A 16,033-nucleotide genomic window follows, 5' to 3' on the forward strand; every position below is an offset into this window, starting at 1 on the left:
GCTCTCTGCCTGCCGCTTAGAGATTAACCTGCCTTAGAGGATACTGATTCCCATTCTATTTTCACTTTGGAATTATGTTCATCATTTACATTTTTTTAAAAGATTTTATTTATTTATTTGAGATAGAGAGAATGAGAGAGAGAGAGAGAGAGCACATGAGAGGGGGGAGGGTCAGAGGGAGAAGCAGGCTCCCTGCCGAGCAGGGAGCCCGATGCGGGACTCGATCCCAGGACTCCAGGATCATGACCTGAGCCGAAGGCAGTTGCTCAACCAACTGAGCCACCCAGGCGCCCTACATTTTTTTTAGTTGGGCAAGATTTGCATTTCGATTTATCTGGTCCTTTACATAATGATTTATAGAATGAGTTAAAAAATGGCCACGCAGATCAGATTAAAAAGATAATTGGGTATACTCTGTGGTGAACTCTGGGGTAATTCAAACTTTGCTCCACAAGTCTAAATATTAACATTAGATGGCTGGCCTGTTATTCACAGGCATCTCTGCTAGTTATGGACTTGGCTTAAAGACTTGGTGTGTGTTAGAGATTATAGCTTTTCCTGAATGTAAGAAGCCTGCACTCTCCCCTTTAACCATGGTATCTCCATGTGGACTGGCTTTTTTTTTTTTTAAGATTTTATTTATTTATTTGAGAGAGAGAGAACGAGAAAGAGCACATGAGAGGGGTTAGGGTCACAGGGAGAAGCAGACTCCCTGCCGAGCAGGGAGCCCCATGCGGGACTCGATGCGGGACTCGATCCAGGGACTCCAGGATCATGACCTGAGCTGAAGGCAGTCAGTCGCTTAACCAACAACTGAGCCACCCAGGCGCCCGTGAACTGGCTCCCCCCCCCCCCACCCGCCACCTTTCTTTTTGCCAAAAAAAGGCAAGGGAGAAGTAGAGAAGAGTTTGATGGTCATGACAACTTCTTCCTTCCCTAAGATTCTAAATAAGCCTCAATTTTTACACGCTATTGAGAAAGCCGCAAATGTGGACAGTGCCAAGACACTGAGACTAATCAGCAGTGTATCATTCATTCATTCTTTCAATAAATCTTTATTGAATACCAACCAATGGCCACGTTCTACACTAGATGCTAATATTACAGTGAACACGCAAGACAAAGTCCCTGCCTTTATAAGACATTCGAATGGGGAAGACAGGCATAAACAAGGACCCACGACAGCTGGCTGGAGAAAAGGCTGTAGCAAAGTGTGTCAGTCAGGGTCCAGCCCAGGAAAGAGAAACCACTCTAGTTATTTCAGGCAGAATTTTAGGAGTCACATATTAAATGGAAGAATGGAGTGGTATCAAAGATTAGAGGCTGCTAAAAATACCCTTGGCGGAACCCACGGGAGCTGCATCAGTTCTGGTGCCTGTCACCGTCATCCTCTATTTACTACAGACGTGTTGCCTGGACCGAGGATGGAACTGCTGGAGTCAGGAATGATCCTACCTCCCCTTTCACCGGAGAAGTGGCCAGCAACTATTACACTATTGAATCCAGAAGCAAGCAGGTTACTCTCCACCTCCTACCTTCTTTCTTCCTGCTTACACCTCCCAATGGTAGAAGCTCCGGCATGAGAACCTGGGGAAAGTAGTCTATACACTCTGGGCCCCCACAGTACAGTAGTCTACAAGGGCAAGTATAGAAATGAGAAATGACCTATATGTAACCTCCACAGAATCCAAGAGTAGAAGCGGGGAAAGCAGTAGGATCCTAGTGCTACAGACCGTGCAAATGAAATGATTTGGCTTGGACTAGGGTACATGTGGTTGGAATTCAACATTTTTTGAAGATAGGGCCAAAGATAAGAGTCAAGGATGATTTCAAGGACTTTGGCCTGAGTAAACGGGATAAAGGACATACCATTTATTGAAGTAGGGAACACTGGAGGAGGTGTGCCTTGTATTTGGTGGATGAGGGTAAATGAAAAGTTCTACCTAAAGTGAACTTCAGACGCCCATTAATACATTCAAACAGAGATGAACAGGATGGAGTTAAACACGGTCCTTGGGGGTCTGGAGAAAAGGGTGGAACTAGAGACTGAGTTTAAAGCCGTCTCTGACCACCACCCACGGGATTAGATGAGGAAGTCCTGGGCTGTGAAAAGAGAAGTGGTCCAAAGGCTGGTCCAGCAAAGGAGATCCCAGAGGGCTCCGCCGGGGAGGTAAAAAGAAAACCAGAAGCGCGCGGAAGGGTGGAAAGCAAGCCAAGACAGGGGCTCCGGAAGATGGCAATTGATGAGTGGGGCCAACCGCCTCGGGATCTGAGGATGACCTCGTTGCATTTGGCACACAGCAAGCAGGAGGCAAATGTGAGCGGCGTGGGTGCCCTCTCTGGAGGAGTTCTGCTGCAAAGGGGAACAGAAAAACGGGAAAGTTGCTAGCGGGTGATAGGCAGCCCGGGGAGAGCGTTTTTAACGTCCGCACTCGGCCAGCACAGCCCTCGATGGGGTCCTGGCTTCCTGCCCTCGGCGGACTAACCTCGGAGGACTTTCTGGAAAACCGTGCACGCTGCAAGCAGTCAGGGCAGCGACGGGGGAGGGGGGCAGAAGACGCGGGGGCGGGCGGCGGCCTCGGGGGCCCAGAGCCGCACGGCCGCGCGGGGCGATGGCGCTCACTGCCCACCGACGCGGCGAGGCCCGGCCCACGGAGCCCCAAGCTTTGGGCGGCGCCGGGCCTCCCGCCTCGATCCACCGGGCCGCCTCTGAGAGCCCCAAAATGGAGGAGGGAAGGGAATCCCCTCGCGAGGGCGTCTCTGCGCGTGGGCCGCGTTCCGCCGGCGGTCGGCGCGCTTCCTGGCCCGCCGCGCGCACCCGTGCCCCGCCGCGCGCACCCTGCGGCCAGATCCCGGGAGCGGCGGCCGGCCCGCCGAGGTCAAGTGACCCGCGCCGGCCAATCGGCGCGCGGCTGCGGGTGGAGCCCGGCCCCGCCCGGTGGCGGTGGGACTGTCCGCCGCCGGCAGTTGCAGAGGACGCGGCGGAGCGAGCGAGCCGGCGGCCGAGAGAGGTGCGGCTCCGGGTCCGCGCCGGGGGGTCGCCGGGCGGGAGGTGGGGGGCAGCGGAGAGGGAGGCGGCGCCCCCCGCGGGGGCATCCCACCGGCCTGCCGCACCCCCGCCGCCGCGGCGCTCCCCGACTTCCCCTTTCTCGGCAGGACCAGGCCATGGAGAGCCAAATCCAGCGGGTTCGCGACGCGTTCGCGTCCGGCCGGTCGCGCCCCGTGAGGTTCCGGCTGCAGCAGCTCAAGGCCCTGCAAAGGATGGTGCAGGAGCGCGAGAAGGACATCCTGGAGGCCATCGCCGCCGACCTGTGCAAGGTACGCGCGCGGCGGCCGGGGCCGGGACACCCGCCTGCCGCCGTCCCACTTGGGGACCGCATTCCGCCCGAGCTTTTGCATTTTTTTAAAAATTTATTTTTGACTGCGTAAGCACTGTGGGAGTGTTATCTCCAGCCGTACTGATAAAGCCAGTTTCCCTGGACTTTCCCGAAGCGCTGACGTGGCTTAGTCAGTGCCTCTGATTGCAGAGAACAGAGAAAGCAAGACACAAGTGTCTTCTGGCCTCTGTTCGCTTTTGTGAATTGCCTTTTATATCCCTGCCTGTTTTTCTGTTGCATTTGCGGTCCTTTCCTTTATTATTTCTGAGAGTTGTTTGTATGTTGCGGATTTCGGTAATTTGTCAGCTTAATGTATCGCAAAATGTTTTTCTCCAGGTCTGTTTCTTGCCTTTTGGTTTATGGTTTTCTTTTGTTGACAGAGGTTTTTGGGTTGTCGTTGCTGCGTTGAAATTTTCCTCCCTGACTCTGTGCTTTAGGCCAGTGCTCCTCAAACCCGAGTGCCTTAGTGAATCACCTGGGGATCTTGTTAAAATGCAAGCTATAGTTCAGTAGGTCTTGGAGGGCATCTGAGATTCGAAGTTTCTAACAAGCTCCCAGGTGATACCATGTTGCCTGTTTTGAAACCACGCTTTTTAAAAAGCATCTCATTTTTTAAAATTGAGGTATAGTTGATATACACTATTATATTAGTTTCAGGTGTACAACGTAAGTGTGCAATATGGCTTTTTTCACTTATTTCCCCTTCTCTGGGTCCACCCATATTGTCACAAATGGCAAGATTACTTGCTTTTTTAGGGCTGAGTAGTATTCCATTATATACATGTGTATGTATCTATACACGTGTGTGTGTATATACCACGTTTTCTTTATCTGTTCATCTGTCAGACACTTAGGTTGCTTCTGTATCTTGGCTATTGTCAATAATGCTGCAGTGAACGTACGGATGCATAAGTCTTTTTGAATTAGTGTATTTTTTTTTTAAGATTTTATTTTTTAGAGTAATCTCTACACCCAATGTGGGTCTTGAGCTCATACCCCCAAGAGCAAGAATCCGCATGCTCCACCGCCTGAGCCAGCCAGGCGCCCCTTAATTAATGTTTTCGTTTTCTTTGGATAAATACTCAGAAGTGGAATTGTGGGATGGTGTGGTATTAATATGGCACACACCCTAAAATTAGTCAATAAATCTCCTTCACATATGGCCCAGGTGCTTTTCAAACCGCTACGTCTGTGCTGAGTGAGTTTGTGTGCAGGCGGCTTAAGAGCAGAGTCTTGGTTTCTTGTAGCCCTCCAGTTCTTCACTGACCCCGTCCCCATCAAGCCCCGCCGATTTCCAAAGCCAGAGTTACAGAGGCTTCTCGCAGGTCCCGAGGGTGGGGACACCTGATGTGGGGCTTGAACCCCTCCCTCTTCAGGGAGGATCTCCATGCCTATGGTATCACTGCTGGCTGTGGGTCCCCGTGCCAGGGGGTGTGCGTTTGGACTAGACCATGTCTCTGCTCCCCCTGCCCTTCTCCATGTAGCTTCTTCTTTATGTCTTTAGCTGTGGAAGAGGTGTTCTGTGGGTCTTTAGGTCGTTCTCAGAGAAGAGTTACTCTATGCAGTTGAAGCCTTGGAGAGTCCGTGGGAGGAGGTGAGCTCAGGATCCTCCTACTCCACCATCTTCCCAAAAACACCTGGAACGACTTTTTGAGTAGCAAGGTGTGGGGTAGTATTTAGGGTGTAAGTATATTGCTCTCTATTTTTAAAAATTTTTTAAAAAAAGATTTTATTTATTTATTTGACAGAGAAAGACACAGCGAGAGAGGGAACACAAACAGGGGGAGTGGGGGAGGGAGGAGCAGGCTCCCCGCTGAGCAGGGAGCCCGATGTGGGACTCAATCCGGGGACTCCAGGATCATGACCTGAGCCCAAGGCAGTCGCTTAACCAACTGAGCCACCCAGGCGCCCCAATAAATAAAATCTTAAAAAAAACAAAAAAGATACACATCAGAGGCAGAATTGCTATGATTTATGAAGTGTGATCAAGACAGGCTAATATTAATCAGGGAAATCTTCCTGAAAGAAGTAATGTTTAATCCTGACTCTAAAAGGCTTGGATCTGGGATACCTGGGTGGCTCAGTCGGTTAAGCACCTGCCTTCAGCTCAGGTCATAATCCCAGCATCCTGGGATCAAGTCCCGCATCGGGCTTCTTGCTGGGTGGGGAGCCTGCTTCTCCCTCTGCCTGCCCCCCCCCCACCCCCCTGCTTGTGCGCACGCTCTCTCTCTCTGACAAGTAAATAAATAAAAATCTTTATAAAAAAATAAAAGGCCTGGATCAGTAAAGAAGGATTTAGAGGGGTTGACTATCTTAGAGCCAAGTTCGCAAGGCCTTGCTGAGGGCATGAAGGGTGTGAAAGGAGTCTGCACAGCAAACCAGCTTAGTCTCATAAATGTGTACCTGACCTGATCTTTGGCGTTCAGGGCTGAGTGTGTCAGACTCGTGCAAGGCTAACCGTGACTCTCTTTGTAACAGAGTGAACTCAATGCATACAGTCACGAAGTCATTACCATTCTTGGCGAACTTGATCTCGTGCTGGAGAATCTTCCTGAATGGGTTACTGCTAAACCGGCTCAGAAGAACCTGCTCACCATGCTGGACGAGGCCTATGTTCAGCCGGAGCCCCTGGGAGTCGTACTGATTATTGGAGCTTGGAACTACCCCTTTGTTCTCACCATTCAACCTCTGATCGGAGCCATTGCCGCAGGTCTGGGGTCATTTGCTGTGGTGGTTTGCCTTGCTTTACACTAGCAGTGTACCAAGGATGCAAAAGTATTATCATCATTCATATATATATATGTATATATATATATTTTTTTTAGTAAGCGCAAAGCAGTTTATTAAAGCAAAAGTACACTGTCAAGGTAGGTGAGTAGACAGGTTCTGCGGGGTGGAACTGGCCAAAGGGTGTTTTGGGATGGGTTATTATTAGGTCTCTCTGGGCTGGGAGGAGCTGTGACGTAGAAAGGGATTTTTTTTTTTTTTTAATGTTTTTTTCTTTTAAAGTAATCTCTACACCCAGCGTGGGGTTCAGACTCATAATCCTGAGATCAGGAACCACACGCGCTGTTGACTGAGCCAGCCAGGCACCCCTTTATTTTATCATTTTTAAAGTGGGCTCCAGAGATTTGTTTGCATGGTGACTGTTTTTTGAAATATGCGGAGAATGAACCTGTGAGGGTCTAAAGTCATGCATTGATGGGTCCAGGAGTTGGGAGTCAGCCATCCATGTTCTCAGGTGGTTTTAGTTGCTGACTCTGGCCTTGGGTGAACCATTTGATCGTATCTGAGCAGATTCTTCATCCAGCTGTGGGCTGTGGGAGTAACACTAGCTTGGGGCTATGGCAGACACTGGGAGATTAATTTCTCACTTCTGCCGGATCCCAGTCAACAACTTTATGTTGACAAGGCTTGTTCGCCCAGTAATTCCCAGGCAAACAGAAAAGTCCAGCGGTGAGAGTGGGAGTAAAGCTATAGGAGTAGGGGAGGATGATGGAGCCTATTGTCAGTGATGTGAAGCTAATGAGCACCAAGGAGTTCGAATCTGAGGGAGTAAGACAAGCTCTTCGGGTGCCCGGGTGGCTCAGTCAGTGAAGCGTCTGCCTTCGGCTCAGGTCATGATCTTGGGGTCCTGGGATTGAGCCCCGCGTTGGGCTCCCTGCTCAGCGGGGAGCCTGCTTCTCCCTCTCCACCTGCCCCTCCTCCCACTTGTGTGCACGAGCTCTCTCTCTCAAATAACTAAAATCTTTAAAAAAAAAAAAAAGACAAGCTCTTAACACTCGTTGAGGAAGAGCAGAATTCACAGCTGCAGAAGTAATAGGAGTACCTAGCCTGTATTCCCACCATGAACACCGTTCTGGTAGGTTTTAAAGTTACTCAAGTATTAAAAGATGCTGTCCTGCTTTTTTTGCTTTGTTTAGGAAATGCTGTCATTATCAAGCCTTCTGAACTAAGTGAAAAAACGGCTAAGATCTTGGCCGAACTCCTCCCACAGTATTTGGACCAGGTAATAATGTCTTGACCCACCCTCAGTGTGTCCTTTTCTAGTGGAGTGGGGGGACACATCTGCTCTTCCTACTAGTGTGTGTCGTGGATGGCTGTCTGCATGGAATTGCTGTAGGGAGGAGTCCTAATTTAGGATTTAGGATCGAGTCATGGCTGGAGTTGTACATGTTACTGGAACAATCTGGAGGCTGACCGTGGGCTCTCCTTGCTGTCCTGTCACTGTCACTCCCACGGAACTACATTGTCCTAATAGCTGTGGTTATCCGGCTCAAGAGGGTGATGAAGACAGGGAGAGGTCATGGGTCGAGTAGGATTTGGAACCAGAAGATGGAGGTTGCAGGCCCGGCTTTGCCCCTCACCCCATAAATTCTTCTCAGTCTCACTCCATGGGGATAGAAAGGCCCACCCCGCCTCTCTGAGCTTGTTGCGGGACCAGTCACAGACGTTCCGTAGATTAACCCACATGCAAGTTAAAACTTGAAGCGTTTGTTGGACAATTGAACTATGGGGTGAGCGAGAACTAACGAGGCCTCCTAATTGGTAGGGGATCGAGTGGAAGCATGAGGCCCCCCAGGCCGCTTTTATGTCATGCTCTCTGAGTCTTTTGAACAGCTGTCTCTGTGTCCCGTCCTTGCTCTCTGTTTCCTGTCCTTGCTCCTCAGCTGCTGCTGCATGAGGCGCTCTTCCATTCTAGCTGTTCGTGAGGAAGAGCACAGGGCACCTGAGGGCTCCGTCCGGAGCACTGGGACCTCTCCCCAGTCCCGCGTAAGGAACCTGAGGCTCACAGATGTGCAGTAGGGCTGCTAGTGAGTGACGGAGCCCAGACTGAGTCCAGATCTGACTTCTAGAGCGAGGGCTCTCCCCTGCGTTGCCTCGAGTTCTGCTCGTTCCTGGCCCTGGGCTGAGCCCTGCACGGTTGCGGAGGGCGAGAACGTTCAGCTCGAGACGCTCAGCTGGAGCTGGGACCTGTCCCCTGCTCCCTGACCGCAAACCCTTCACCAAAATCTCCCACTCGCACGGCCCCCATCTCGTGCATCTCCCCGGTCGAATCCATCCAGCCATTCGATCTCTTCTCTTGGGTGTCCTCACTGCCGAGCTCGGTGTGGAAACCGCAGGCGGAGGGGTCTCAGACGCCCGCAGACTCTGTTCTGCACGTGTCCTCCGTCAGCGCCCTCCTGCCTCCTCCCCGGGGCCGCTCCCCCTCTTTTCCCCACTGTTCCTGAATGCTGCAGGTTTACGTCGAAGAAAGTGCTCGTTAGATGGTGGGATTAATGTGGTGACGTCAGTGCTTCTGTTTCTCCTTTCTGAAGGACTTGTATGCTGTTATTAACGGTGGTGTCAAAGAGACCACGGAGCTCCTGAAGCAGCGGTTTGACCACATTCTCTATACGGGGAACACGGCCGTCGGGAAGATCGTCATGGAAGCTGCCGCCAAGCATCTGACCCCCGTGACGCTTGAGCTGGGAGGGAAGAGCCCATGTTATATCGACACGGATTGTGACCTGGACATTGCCTGCAGGTGAGCCTGCTTATATCTGAGGGCTTCCCGACACCGACAGGTTGGTGTGTCCTCTCGGCACCAGGGTCCTGGGCCTCCTGGCTCAGAGAGACATCGGGATGCTTGGGTGGTTGATGTCCCAGGGGCAGCGGAACTCTTTCCCAAACCGTCTCTTGCTGCCTCTGCCAGAAGAAACGAGCAGTGGGTCTTGACATTGCGTGGTTGTCCTTAGGAGTTAAAGAAAAGTGCTTTCTTAAGGTTACAGACATAGCAAGAAATTTCACTCTTCTGCTGGTAGGTGATCCGGGCAGTAGGTAAAGGATCGCGTGTACGTAATAAAATCTTCAGATTCCCAACAGAATGGTATTATGCTCACCTCTTAATGAGTTCCTTTGTTGACAAAAATCAGTTATTACTCGTTTTCACTCAGAATAACATCATGCAGCCGGGAGCCAGAAAACAAAAGGTTTCAGATTCTCTCTCTGCTAGATCAGGTTTAGCTCCCCAGAAATGCCAAAACCCAGGACTGGCTCTGTGCTTCTCGGGGTGGTCTGGCTTCTCGCTCCCCTTCCAGAGATGCACAAAGAGGGCTTGTAGGCAGGTAGGCCGTGTCCAGGTTGTCTGGTTGCCAGAGCATGAGGCCTTCAGGGAAGGTTCAGGAAGCAGGCTTTGATCCATATGTAGGTGCGGCTTTCCAGAGTGGGCATGGGCTCCCCAGAGAAGAGGGTGGTCTTGGGGGCTGGCTGCTTTCCTGCTTTTTAGCCGAACCTCTTGCCAGCAGGACCTAGAGCCACAACCGGGAAAATTGAAGTCTCGATGGAACTCCTGATATCTGGATGTCCCCTTGGCTAGAGTGGGAGGAGAAGAGGGTGTGGGAGTCTGCTGTTTTTCTCAAAACAGGCAGTGGCTTCGTTGCTTATAAAGTACTGTTTCCCACGAGCTGGCACGAGAATGTCTCTGCTCCTTAGAGTATACTGTGTCGGTGGGAAAATGCATCCTGAGTCCCAACCGACTGATTTAAGAGATGAGTTTTTAAAACATTTTTGTTCTTTATAAAGACTACAGGGGCGCCTGGGTGGCTTGGTCAGTTAAGCATCCGACTCTTGATTTCAGCCCAGGTCATGATCTCAGGTTCGTGGGATCGAGCCCCACATGGGGCTCTGCGCTCAGCGCAGAGTCTGCTTGTCCCTCTCACTCTGCCCCTCCTCCTGCTCATGCTCTCTCTCTCTCTCTCTCAAATAAAAAAATAAAATCTTTAAAAAAAATAAGTACAAGGACTACTAAGTAAATCTATGAATACGTGCTAGTTGCAAAAGAGTCAAACAACAGAAGAGGTGTAGCAGATGAATAGTAGACCGAATTCTATGGCTTTTCTGGTTTTTTCCCCCCTCAGGCGTATAACTTGGGGGAAGTACATGAATTGTGGCCAGACCTGCATTGCTCCTGACTACGTTCTCTGTGAACCGTCCCTCCAGAATCAGATTGTGCAGAAGATTAAGGAAACCGTGAAGGTTTGTGCTTAACGCATCTGAGTCCGTTGGTTTCGTTAAGCTCTGCATCTAATCAGCTGTGCGGGCAGCATTCCTGGTCCCTCCCCCGCCTCCCCAGGAGAATTCCAGGAGCATATGTGGCTGAATTAATTTATGGGCTGATTCAGAATGCTCTGGGCAGCTTTCATAGAATGTCTGCTAGGAGCAAGATAGGTTGGTGTTTAACCCACTTCAGCTGTCTAGTTGATGTGTTGAAACAACTGGTTAGTTGTAGCACAGACTCTGGAAAAAAAAAAATGAAATAGCTATGTTTCATGGTTTTTTTTTAGAGGATGTTGCCAGTCCTGTGAAATGCAATCAGAGGCCCTTTGGCCTGTTGGCCATTGCTGATTCAGGTATTGGTTCTTTTGTGTGCAGAGGGCTTAGGAAGGCCAGTAGTTTGGAGGAGTGAGTTAATCAAGTAAGTATGGATACTATACTCTCGGCCTGGTTATCAGGCTTTCAGGGTGTTCCAATTAAAGATCTCTCTAGAAGGAATCGAGAAATGCTGTGGTAGTGGCCTGAGCTAAACCTCGAAGAAATGTAGGATTGGGAAGAAAGAAGGGGGTGAACCAGTGTGACTGAGCTCACGGGTGGGAGGGGGTCATTAAGCCCCCTGGGTGGAAGAAATTACTGGAACAGTCACGGTTCACTCAGCAGGTGCTAACTGAGGCCTCAAAGGAAGGATTGGGGACACCGAGGAGTAACATTATGATCAGAGAATGAAGAGCGCGTCCCGGGAAGTTGAGAGAAAAGCAGGGATCCAGGAGGGGTCACTCTGGGCACAAGGGGCTGAAGGTCTTGATGTGGGACTTGGCCGTGAGGGATGGGACTGAAGATAGGGCCAGAAAAGGAGAACATGAAAGGGGTATTGGCCAGACTCAAGGAATGTGGGGTGGCAGGGCTTCAGGGTACCTGTGAGATGGAAAACCCCTGGAGATTGGAGAAGACGTGCCTAGTTGAGTAGGGGGATGAACTTGGTTTCAAAGGAGTAGGATCCCCTCTGCCTTCCTTTGAGGCATGTCTGTCCTTAAGACAGCGGTTCTCAGCTGAGGTTCTACCAGGGAACTGTATATGGAAGTTTCCAGTCCTCACCTTCTGAAGACTGCAGTTCAGTTGGTCTGGGGTCTCCAGGTGATTCTAAGGGGCAAGTAGCCTTGAAAACCACTGTTGGTGGCTCCAGAGTTGGGGCCCGGGAAGTTGGGGCCCGTCAGCAAGCTGCCTGGGTGATTCTTGGCACCTAGGCCGGAGGGCGTTGCTTGGTGGGGGGGGGGTTGGTGAACAACGCTCCTCTTGACTTGAGAGTAAATTGAGAGCATTCACCTCCAGGACGGCCCCCGACCAGTCTGCAGGAGATCCATACAAACCCCGGACATCACAGAGAGTCCTCTGGTCTGTGCACCTGCTTTAATTCTCGTCCTCAGCCTGCCAGAAAGCGTAAACACTGTTAGACGACCTGAGGGAGAAGGGCGGTGATCTACAACCAGATGGCTTTTTGAGGACGAGTGGGTTTTGCGCTTATTAAAGACACTGAAATAGGGGCCTTTTGTGGCAATTAAATACTACTGTTCTAAATAGGAATTTTATGGCGAAAATATAAAAGAATCTCCTGACTATGAGCGGATCATCAACCTTCGTCATTTTAAGAGGATACTAAATTTGCTTGAAGGACAAAAGATCGCTTTCGGTGGGGAGACGGACGAGGCCACGCGCTACATAGGTAATGGAAATTCACCTCTTGCTCTGGGGACACGGGCCGCGTGACAGTTTTCATTGACTCTATTTATTGTCGCTGAATAAGCTCTTAGATACACAATGTTTAATAAGCGACGACACACTGTTTTCTGGTGTGCGGCCTTACAAACCACTCGGATGGTTTTATGTCTTTATAAATAACAGCACTCGTGTCACGCTGGATTTTTGCCTTTACACGTTTTTTTGGTTTTTTTCCTTCCTGCAACCTGTAACCTACCACCCTGAGAAGCAAAACAGAACTCTCGTGTAAGTCTTTCTGGTTTCTGGCTGGAGGGACAGCCCAAGGAGGAAATCATTCTTCCACAAGTAGTGAGTGGCAGTACTGTTCCAGAAAGAATGTTTTCTTGTTTTATTTATTTATTTGTTTGTTTTTAAAGGATTTATTTATCTATTTATTTACAGAGAGGGAGGGGGGCAGGAGGGGTAGAGGGAGACGGAGAGAGCAGACTCTGCCCTGGGCACAGAGCCTATTGGAGCTCTGTCTCATGACCCTGGGGTCACGATCCGAGCCGAAGCCAAGAGTCGGACGCTTAACCGACTCCGCCACCCAGGCGGCCCGGAAATGACGTTTTGATCTATCAGGCTTGACATTATTTGTTTACTTTCTTTTTGTGTTCTTTTATTCTTTGCCATGAATATGTATTCCTGTTGCATGTTGAACCCATTGTTCTATTTCTTTTTTTTTTTTTTTTTTACGATTTTATTTATTTATTTGAGAGAGAGAAGAAAGCACGAGCCAGGGGGAAGAGCTAGGGAGAAGTAGGCACCCCGCTGAGCAGGGAGCCCGATGTGGGACTTGATCCCAGGACCCAGGGATCATGACCTGAGCCGAAGGCAGACGCTTAACTGACTGAGCCACGAACACATTGTTCTAAAATAACTTAAGGTGACAGGGGAATAACACATTTATTTGGCAGAAGAGCTGCCCCAAATGACTTTACGTAGCCCCTCTTATCAGATGGGATGCTGCACAACCCCAAAAAACCCGACTTCAAAAAACCTAAAACCATAAAGGACTTAAAACAGTAAGGAAGAATGTATTCTCTCTCATCAGTAACGGCCTCCAAACCCCCAATTTTTCATCCTTCTGTTTTCCCATCAGCCGTTGACTTGCCCGCTCCTCGGCTCATCAGCGGCAAGAGGAAAGGTCTGTTGCCATTAGCTCAACCAGTTAGGAGCCTCCCCCTGACCTGGAGTCCAGGTTAGCTTACCTGAGCGCACGGCTCCGTGGGGAGTAGACACCCACACGGAACGGTTCTCTGAGCCCGGGAAGCAGTGGGCGGTGGCTTTGGGGTGACAGCAGAGACAGCACCCTTTGGGGTGCTGGCGAGAGCCGTCTTCTGCCACGTTGCCAGGATGACCCAGTAGGAAACGTGGGGGAAAGGAAGAGAGCAAACTTGTTATTGGCGGTGTCTTCTGTTTTAGTTGAAGACCCGGCTTGTTTACGGGGTCTTTCGGAGTGCTGCTCTTTGGTGCCTGGCCTGGCACGGACGTCTGGACGCTCTGCAAAGCTTTTGTCAGCATCCATGATGTCCTCCTTTCTCGTGCGCCTTCCGCATAGTGGCTGGAACTCTGAACTCAGGGACTCTTTTTTTTAAAGATTTTTTATTTACTTATTTGACAGAGAGACACAGCGAGAGAGAGAGCACAAGCAGGGGGAGTGGGAGAGGGAGAAGCAGGCTTCCCGCTGAGCAGGGAGCCCGATGCGGGGCTCAATCCCAGGACCCTGGGACCATGACGTGAGCCGAAGGCAGACGCTTAACTGACTGAGCCACCCGGGCGCCTCTGAACTCAGGGACTCTTGACCCTTGAAGTCCGTTCTTAACCCATCTAACAGAGTTGAAACAAAGGGCAACGAGATCCTACGCATGAAAGCACACGAGTTAAGAAGTAGTGCTGATTTGATCCACAGAGGGGCTGTCTGCACCCCCAGAAGGACCTGTGCACAGCAAGACGGAAACATAACCGCCCGGTCCATGTGAATATGGCTGTGAACAGGGTTAGGTAGGAATATTCTCAAGTGTCTGTATCTTTCCCTCGCTTTGCATGGGGATCCCCCGATGCACAAGCTTGGAGACAGAAGTGCACGGTTCCTCCACATCCAGACTCAGGACTTTATTTTTATTTTTGTCAATAGCTAATACTTGGGCAAGAGCTGCGAGGGGATGGTTCGGTGAGCCAGCGAAACGAACCTAAGATGAGAGCTTGGCATTCCCGTCTTCGACTTCACGATTTCACCTCGCTGCTTCCTTTTTCAGCCCCAACGATCCTTACTGACGTTGATCCTGAAGCCAAGGTGATGCAAGAAGAAATTTTCGGGCCAATTCTTCCCATCGTGCCTGTGAAGAATGCCGACGAAGCCATAAAATTCATAAACAGCCGCGAAAAGCCGCTGGCTTTCTACATCTTTTCTCACAACGATAAGGTAAACGCTCCGGAGAATGACTGACTCCCCGGCATGAGCCACCATCACAGACCCTGTTCCTCTTTGGCCACAAAGCAAACGATGTTCTATTTTGTCGAGTCACAGAGTCCACCGAGTGAGGCGCTGCTCACAGATGGCTGTCTTGGGTAATGAGACCCTGGGGTTATGGCTGTCACCCTTACCATACTCCCTGGGGTCAGACCTGAGTGTTCAGGGCTGGGTCACGAACTTTTGCACCAGCAATCATCTCCCCTGTAATTGGAAGGCTTCCATGCCAGCCTTAGAGGCTTCTGTGGCGTTAACCCCCAGGGCGTTCCTGTGTGAGAGCCTTCCCTCTTGCCCTGGTGGCATTTGCGGCGCTCAGGTGGGCTCTGTGGGACTGAGGTCTGTGGCACGGTCACGGACGTGGTTGTGCAGTCGCACACTTCGCTTTCTCTAGCTCCCTTGTTGTTAGAGCAAATGGGGCCATGCCAGCCAGGTGAGTGTGTGATGCCATGTTACACCAGGGTGAGCAGCCCCCCTGCCCTGCTGCACGGCTCACGAGGGGACTGGCTGTTGCTGAGGGACAGTGGCCTTGAGGTGGGCACGTGGGCTCAGGAGCCCTCTGGAGAAAGGGGAGACCCAGACGGAGGCGGGACCCGTCAAGGTCTAGGAGTTCACACACCAGAGGTTTTGCGGAGAGCCTCCCATGGTGACTCGCAGCTTCTGGAGCCTGCCGTGCTTGGAGGTACGGCTTTGTGAAGCGACACTGAACGCGTGGGCCTCCGTAAATCATGGGTTGTTAACTGTGGTCAGTTTACACGACCACAGGTGATGCGGACGAGAACCTGGAAGCCCGAGGTCTCCTGGGCAGCGTGCAAGTCCGTGGGGGCGCGCTGCCCAGCAACGGGGTCACCTGCAGTGACCACAGTCCACTGTGACGCTCATGACTCGAACTCCCAAGGGCTCGTGGGCAGCGAGGTGAAATGACATTACCAGTCAGGTGTCCTCGTGCCTGTTCGGGCCTCCGGCCAACCGTTTCCTCAAAACAAATAGAAAACCAAGTCTGAGAACTTAAATGTGCTTGGCAGCTCCCACACACCAAAGGGTGTCTGTCAGTCCCGCGCCGTCACTTAGAGGAGAGGGAGAGAAATGGCGACGGGTGAAAACCAGGATGTAGTCTGCGCTGTCCCTCGCGGACAGAGGCTTCCGTGGCCATCGCGGCTGCGCAGCCGTAGAACAGACCAGTGCTGCGCCCCTCGAAGGACCAGGGACGGGTCCGAGCACGTGGGCACGATCGCGTTGGCCAAGTGCAGCAGCGCTGCAGAGGGTTGACGCGTGTGGCTCCGTGTGGTCCGCGTGCGTCCCCTCCCTGCGCCACGGGCGTCACTCACCCGAGCCGCGTTCCCTTCCTCAGCTCGTCCGACGGATGATCGACGGCACGTCCAGCGGTGGTGTCACC

The 16,033-nt window shown here is 51.3% G+C and overlaps 1 protein-coding gene across 1 annotated transcript in view; it reads left to right on the forward strand.

Annotated features, from left to right (window-relative positions):
- Positions 1 to 2,901: 2,901 nt before the first annotated feature.
- The window catches only part of ALDH3A2 (aldehyde dehydrogenase 3 family member A2), a 14,715-nt gene continuing 1,583 nt past the window's right edge, over positions 2,902 to 16,033 (forward strand). The window contains exons 1-9 of the mRNA XM_081805996.1: positions 2,902 to 3,011; positions 3,157 to 3,318; positions 5,856 to 6,087; positions 7,301 to 7,386; positions 8,696 to 8,904; positions 10,277 to 10,394; positions 11,991 to 12,132; positions 14,426 to 14,592; positions 15,989 to 16,027. Coding sequence (XP_081662122.1) covers positions 3,166 to 3,318; positions 5,856 to 6,087; positions 7,301 to 7,386; positions 8,696 to 8,904; positions 10,277 to 10,394; positions 11,991 to 12,132; positions 14,426 to 14,592; positions 15,989 to 16,027 — 1,146 coding nt within the window. The 5' untranslated portion in view covers positions 2,902 to 3,011; positions 3,157 to 3,165. The remainder of the gene's footprint in view (positions 3,012 to 3,156; positions 3,319 to 5,855; positions 6,088 to 7,300; positions 7,387 to 8,695; positions 8,905 to 10,276; positions 10,395 to 11,990; positions 12,133 to 14,425; positions 14,593 to 15,988; positions 16,028 to 16,033) is intronic.

The sequence above is a fragment of the Leptonychotes weddellii genome, chromosome 15, assembly GCF_054177405.1.
Source record: "Leptonychotes weddellii isolate Sample4059 chromosome 15, ASM5417740v2, whole genome shotgun sequence".
Lineage (NCBI taxonomy): Eukaryota > Metazoa > Chordata > Mammalia > Carnivora > Phocidae > Leptonychotes > Leptonychotes weddellii.